Source organism: Diadema setosum, chromosome 5 (genome assembly GCF_964275005.1).
Source record: "Diadema setosum chromosome 5, eeDiaSeto1, whole genome shotgun sequence".
NCBI lineage: Eukaryota > Metazoa > Echinodermata > Echinoidea > Diadematoida > Diadematidae > Diadema > Diadema setosum.
Window position 1 is genome coordinate 16,573,169 of NC_092689.1, and position 7,686 is coordinate 16,580,854.

Sequence of the window (7,686 nt, forward strand, 5' to 3'; positions counted from 1 at the left end):
TCAAGGGCGGCTCAACCCCCTCCCTTCCCGAAAAAGAAAAACAATAAAAGAAGAAGACTTTTATTTTTGCAATCGACTGTCATGCCCACGTATAGCACTTTAGATTTGACGGCTGGATGACACTCAGACGGGTAATCAATTTGTCTCTTACGAAAGATGCGATTTTGACCACACTGTCAATTACCTTTTCTCTCACCCTTTCAATGGTATACATTTCTAACTAGAGTATAAATTTCCTCTGGATATAGGAGAAAGCGCTGACTCAGGATAATCAGATTGCGAAACTGCCAAGGAATATAACTGCATGTCTAATCTTAGTATCAAGTTCATTCTTATTGTGCTGAGGGTCAGTAAGGACGCTGTCACGTCCCATCCGGTAAATTCGGCAGGCTCTTTCTCTTCGATGGTGCCACGGGTTGCTTCAATACCGGACAGGAAAAACTCAGAAGATCTGCGAGAGGAGAGGAGGAAAAATAATAAAAAAGATGAGTAAAAATTGAAAGAAGAGTATTGTACATGACACGTCTAAATGCGTGTCAACGAAATGAAAGGATCTTCCCAATCATAAACTTCCTTGACTATACACTCAAAACAGCTCTCTGCCGGACATACGCATCTACATTTTCCACAGACCATGACAATAATGAAAATACTGTGATTCCCGCTAAACCAATATTTTTTTTTTAACAACATTTCATAAACATTGACTATATTCAAAACAGTTCTCTGATACGAATGGACATGCCCAACCTTCATTTTCTTTTTCACAGACCATAATGGAGATACTGTGATTCCTGCTAAACCATAAGTTTTTGACTATTAAAATTTCATTAACTTTTACTACACTCAAAACGGTACTCTGGTACAAATGGCGAGATCCGCATCTTTACACAGACCATGACATTATAATGGAGATACATTACTGTGAATCCCGCTAAACCGTAAGTTTAAAGGGATGGGATAGTATTGGTTAATTGAATGAGGATTCAGCTTTTATTTTTTTTTTTTGCGAGACACTTAGAAACCACTTAATGAAATGTTTAAGAGCATACAATTCTATGAGGAATTCAAATTTCATATGATGAAAATTGGTTTTGAAATCACCGAGATATCCAAAAACAAAGTAAAACAGAGATTCTAATAAAATCTGGGTCCTCGTTTTTATTAGGATCACTTCGTTTTAGATATCTCAGCCATTGCAAAAATTAGTTTTCATAAAATGAACTTTGGATTCCCCTTATGCAATTAAATGCTCTTTCACATATTTCATAAGATGTTTCTCATTATCTTATTTAAAAAAGTGATCTTCAAAAACACGTTTGAAACACGAAGGCCCGTCCCATATGAAACTATACCATCCCGTTAATTTCCACTTACCGTCTGCTTCTATGTCGTCATCCTCTGCATCAAAGTTCAAAGGCAAATCGTCGTATTCTACGGGCGGCGGTTCGCTGCTCCTCCTGCGGCGTATGGGAGATAACTGGGTTACGATCTTCTGGATGTTCAGCGAACCCGGTTGCGCCAGGGCCTCTCTCACGATGTTAAGCAAATCGGCATCTCCAGAATCCGCCGCGTACGTCTTCGACTTCTCCGGCGAGCTCGGTGTGGAACATGGCGAGGCGGGGTACGGAGATGGTGTCGAGGACGGCGTCACCATGGTAACGTGCACGTGATCTAACATTTCACCAATCATCTCGTAGTTTCTCAGGAGCTGGCGGAAAATCTTTTGGTCGATTTGTCTCATACTTTTCTGCAGGAGGGAAAGGTTATGATCATTTTTTATCAGTGTAACAAAGTGTTAAACCAAGCATTTCCAAAATAAAGGCAACTGCAAATAAGCTAAACACGCTGAGAACTTCTACTTTCCAGCTAAAATCATAGTGCGAGGGAATTAACGTATTCACTTTTGACTTCCCATGCATAAGGGATGAAAAGTATCTTAAAACATTTTCTTCAGAAAAGACGTTTTAATTTCTTAATCTTTTTTTTTCAAATTGAGAAGTCTTTGTCGTATAGAAGTCCCTTCATTTAAGACGTGAGTGATAACATCAAAGAAGTATTAAGAAAGAAGTAGTTAAAAAGTAAATCTAATATCTTATGAAAGTAAAGTTAAAAGTCCCTCGGTGATTTTTAAGTCTTCACTCCTCAGTCACTTTAGTTTCTGATAACAGTGAATTTGCTGCACTGTAATGAGTATGTTTTCATCTATAGTAAAATCTGAGTGACTGCGTGCAACGAATGGTCATGTGAATTTGTAATTTTAAGGACTGTTGTAATTCTGTTTGGGGGATTTTTATTGGAATATTCGCAAGTATAAGTTAAAATAAAGTGACGTTTTGCAACTTCGAACGGGTCATGAACATCTTGATCATGAGTGTACCTCTGGACGCCAAAGTTACGCACACATGCTCAATCACTAGACCCGGGTATTTGATCTTTAAGTATTTTGATCGGTAAATCAAAATTCACGCAACAATAGTTTGCTTTCGAACCAGGGGGCTGCAGCCTCCAAAACACACACACACACACACACACACACACACACACACACACACTAAAAAACGCTCCGCGGCGCCATATACACATATTGAATAAGTTGTCCACGTGTTGGCGTGATAATATCATCAAAACAAAACTGAAACTAAGTTCATGCTGTATTCACCAACAGTTTATTTCGGCACACAAATGTTGAAAAAACACTTGAGAAAGAGCGAATCTCTCGAAAATTTATGTGCCGAAATAAACTGTTGGTGAATACAGCATGAACTTAATTTCAGTTTCGTTTTTGATGATATATATATATATGTGTACACATACTGCATGTATATGAACATTATTGAAAGCGTCGCGATATAGGGAAATCAATATACTGTGAGAAGGCGCCTTGTACTTGAATGGAACGATACGCCTACGTCAATTTGGCGCCTTGGGGAAATTAAAAAGTTGCCTTCACGCTGCATGTTAAACTTTATTGGAATCAGGACTGAAAGGGGTGCGGTGTCTACCATTCGTACCAGTTCTCTTCGAAGCATCTGGATGCTCGACTCCAACCGCTCCGTCCCCGGAGAAGTGTTCTCAGGACGCGTCTCATCTGGTTGGTTTGAGTCACTGCTTCCTTGTCCGTCAACCACACGGATGCCGTTTGGCCACGCGTACTGGATGGAAGAAGACAGTGGGTCCGGCGAGAGGTCCTTTAGGTCCGAGGACGTTTCTACCGCCGCTGCAATCTTTAATACAAAGCGATTGTTGACAATCTTTGGTATTACATGGACGTTAGCAATCTTTAATTCAACACGGGTCATAATAGCAAGACAGAGGATAACGCTTACAGTATTCATGAAAGTTAACTTAATGGAAGTTACAATGTACAATACAATAGCGTTCCGTTTAGTTTAAAAAAAAGAAGATAGTTATGTATTGTGTATATCTTCGAAAGCCAATCATGACAGTCTAGTTTATGTATACTGTATTTACAACGCACATTTAATCTGTTGTTCCCCGTTGCCCAGTGTCTGTATGTGTTAATCGTTTGTATGCATAAATGCTTTTATGTTGGTGTGTGAAAGGGAGCGAGCGAGATTTCTGTCATTGTGTGAGAAAATGTCGACCTTCCACATTTATAGATAATGGATGTCTATGATTGTATAAAAAAAAAAACTGCACAAAAGAAACTTAGTTGGAAAGGGTTCCCTGTTTATATGACAAAGCGGCCATCGTTTTCAATGCATTAATTCGATCGCAAGCATAATAAGGCTTCCAATCTTTTGTAGATATGGGCTCTCCGAAAAGTAATTATTTGCTAAAGAAAAAAAACATGATGATGGTGGTGAGGTGTATTTGAAGGTACAAAGTATTCGTGTGTGCAGAAACCAACTGCAACGAGACAACGATTTTATGCATGTGACGTATAATGCATCTTTCAACATGCAAAATACAGTGTAAATGTGAAAACGTAGTGGTGCAGACATGCTTACTTCGGATGCTTGTGGTTCAAATCTGTCCTCCTTAATCATGTTATTCCAGGTGCGTGATGTGATAAGTCCATCTGACAGGTTCATATCATTCCTTTGGAGAATTGGACTATCTCTTCCGTTAGGTTCTTCGACATGAAACGTGACATCCTGTACGTATAGTCGCCGTTTCGTTCCGCTTTCACTTTTCATGGCATTGCCAAGTTTATTCTCCGCACATGAATCACTGCCTTCGTTTCTATACTGACTACCTTCTGACAGAACAGCAATGTCTTGTGCGATGATTTCCGACCACGTTCGAGGGGAAATGACGTCACCAAGTTGGCAAGGATCTCGAAACGCTGAACCTGAAGAATTGTACTCTTCCGGCATTCTCGTTTGGTTGCTATGCGCGTGGCGTTGCGTTGCCATGGGCGGTACCACAACTCTCCACCTGCTCGATCCCGGCTTGAAAGGAGCAGCTCCGTTTCGGATCGCCACGCTGGTTTGTTGCTGCAGACTCGGTGCTGTGACAGGTGTTTTGGTCTTCCACATCGCTTGATCATTCGTTACGTTAGCGTTCGTGTCAACCAGCTTTCCTCTTTGTGATTGGACATCACTCTGCGAAGCAACCTTCATTCCAGCATCTATTCTTGTTTCCATCTTGGTAATAATGATGTATTTTCTGCTCAAACCAAAGCAGCAGTTTTGTCCTAGTCAACGTAAATAGTGGCCGTCATTCATCGTTTGGTTATGTAATAAATGGGTAGGGAGGCCTACCGGTAATCTTTGGCTTCTTGGGCAAGTAGAAATGGATGGCAGCATTCGAAATAAAGGAGTGAGACCAATATTTCGCACTTACTTCTGCCTGAAGAGCATGTCTCGTGAAAAGACAAAAACGGGGGGTAGCTGTTCAGGCGTAACAACCAGGGTATGAGCTGGTCAACGGGAACGGTGCTCGGAGAATGTCAAGCGCAGGGAGCGAAAAACACACATTTACGTTTCTTGGCGAGGACAATGATTTTTTTTTTTCAGTGTAATGACTCAGCGGCGCGAATCGCTTCCTTTGTCTTTCTTTTCGCACACCCCGGCCGTCGACAAAATCAATAGCATCTATTCAAATCCACCATGTTTAACCACTTAAGAACTCCCGATGTAATCGATAAAGGCACATCTTCGTCGCACACACGATGTACCTAGCATAAAAGAGAAAATAATACTTGAGAGTCACAAAGGAGAAGACTACGGCGAGCACCTGATACTACTTTCAGTATGAGTAGTTTCCATGACACGGCTCTACCACGTTCCAATATTGTTTTTCGAACTCTGCTCATTCCCTTTAATGGACAGTACATTTCACCGCAAGCAACTGGCAAGAGGCGCATTTCTTTTGCACAATGTCTGCTGTAAATGTCTTTGAGTAAAGTGTATCATTATGCACTTTAATTGGGATACTGGTTTTGGTTTTGGTTTGGAAGCAGGCGGCGCATATGTGACCTCTATCATCCGTCGGACCTTAGATATGTATACATTAATTTTGTTGTATGTGCGTTTGTGTGTGAAATAGAGGTGGAGAGAGAGAGAGAGAGAGAGAGTGAAAAAGAGGAGAGAGGCGTACAATGTACGGGTTTATATCATTCTACGCTGAAGCGTTGTTCAAACATTAGAGCTCGATTGTGCAGGTATGGGGACAAAACCTATCAAATCGAGCAAATATTTCCATGCAAGTTGCTATGAGACGGGATATGAATGTAATAGGCAAGAGCTCTGTCTATAGAGTTCTAGAGTCAACTTGTCTACTTATACGCAACCAATAAATCGGCATTGCCAGTGGTGCTTCTATGCTTCAGGAATATACAATTTCTCATACATCGTTGAAAATTATCATGGTTGCACACATAGTATTTAATCAAGCCGAAATTACCACATTTGATCCTAATAGAAGGATTGCTAACATTGCTCATGACGCGGTGAACTCACCTGATCTCGATGACATCACAGTGCAAAGTTTGGCGTCCGCTCAGTCTCCTACCATCAATAACCCGTTCATTTTTATTGCTCTGGGATTAGTGGGGCAGGAGAACGTGTACCCTCAGATCCACCTTAAATCGTCTGCGCTTTATTCGTGGGAAGTCAACGAGCAGCAGTTTCGTGCAGGTAACAATGATGGAGACGTCAACTTACAGATTCTCTTGTTGTTCACATCACTTCGTGCATCATATAGCGACTGTCGTAGATGCATTCATGATTTCATGAGGTCCAAACATCTAGTTTTTCGACTTGTATTAACTTCGTTTACCACTCTATCAATGACCGGTGAACCCTAGCCGTACAGTTATACTCTTTGGTCGCAACTTGAAATGAGCTCATTTCCGCGCGCGTATGAAGTCATGGAGTGTTCACCCGCCCATGAATGTATACGTCGCCTCGATAGACAGTTAACGTGCACCGATGCCATGAATCGGTGGGTTTACTTGTAGAAATCGATAAGTACAAGACTCTTGCGCTTTTGAGTCAATATGAGGTATTGAAAAGGTGTGGCGAAAGGTACAAGTGATGGGCAATTCTATACAATATATGCTCTTCGGATTTTACAGCACTGCTAGTCTGAGCTCGCAAGCTTTCTGGAATTTTTGGAGTTTATTGAGCGTAGCAAGAAATAGAAACGGTCAAAAGGTTGCCAGAGCTCATGTGAAATAAAAACAACAACAACAACAACAAGATAGTAACAGAAATCATGTTTTCTTTTCTTTTACAAATATAGTGAAACAAAATAATGTTTTGTGTAATTATTGAGACAATATCATCTCCGTTTCTGGGTCGGCGCCATTTCTCGGCACGAGGATACGCCCTGCGAAGCACTAAATGTCATTCGCAAGCCGCAGATATGATATCATGAACTAGAGAAGCACTCTGAGAGCGCAGACCTCCGCCAAGAGGCAGCTTGATCTCCCAAGTTAATTGACCCTATACCTGCCAAAATATTTAAAATCCTTCATTAAATCCATAAATATTCTCGGAACAGTACCAAAATTTGATCATCTCTTCCTTATGTCATTAGTAACCTCATGTAAGTTTCATTCAAATACGTTTACAACTTTTTAGTTATTTTGCGCACGGACAAGCAAAGAAAGAAAGAAACAAACTAACTAACCAACAAACCAACGATGGTGAAAGCATAACCTCCTCCCTTGGCGGAGTTGATATTTCTAATCATTAATGTTCAGATAATCTATGAAATATTGCCGAGTTGCTGAGATTCACTGCCTGACAATGAGAGGTAGGTCCCAAATGGATCCGAAGATACTTCCATAATCATACCTCCTGTTTTTAACATTGGTCTCTGCGACTATTATGGGTCAATAATCATCAGAAGTTTATCAGTTTGCCTTGACTGGTTTCTTCATAGATCAGTACAATGTAGTCTGTATATCGTTGTGGTTTCGTCTGTTACTGTACCATTTCCAGACACAAGGCCCTCCGACGATACATCAAACGTACAGACATTGGTAACAGAAAAGAAATGTGTGTTTCCATTATTGCGAAGAAGTTCGCAATGAACGTCTGTCATCGACACGGATAATTCGCTGACTCGGAACTCTCGGATGAGATGGGGATTTGAGGAGATACCAGGTACTTGTGTACCTACTTCTTCGTGAAATACGCAACATCGAACTTAGTTATGTGATCAGCGAAAACGTATAATACGTGTATATATATATATATATATATATAT

At 40.7% G+C, this 7,686-nt stretch overlaps 1 protein-coding gene across 1 annotated transcript; it reads right to left on the minus strand.

Moving 5' to 3' along the window:
• Positions 1-362: 362 nt before the first annotated feature.
• LOC140228750 (uncharacterized) lies at positions 363-4,613 on the minus strand. Its single transcript, XM_072309028.1, has 5 exons — positions 4,507-4,613; positions 4,128-4,296; positions 3,015-3,281; positions 1,378-1,750; positions 363-451 (listed from the first exon to the last, which is right to left on the minus strand). The coding sequence occupies exons 1-5, from the start codon at positions 4,611-4,613 to the stop codon at positions 363-365; spliced, it is 1,005 nt and encodes a 334-aa protein (XP_072165129.1).
• Between the last annotated feature and the right edge of the window lie 3,073 nt (positions 4,614-7,686).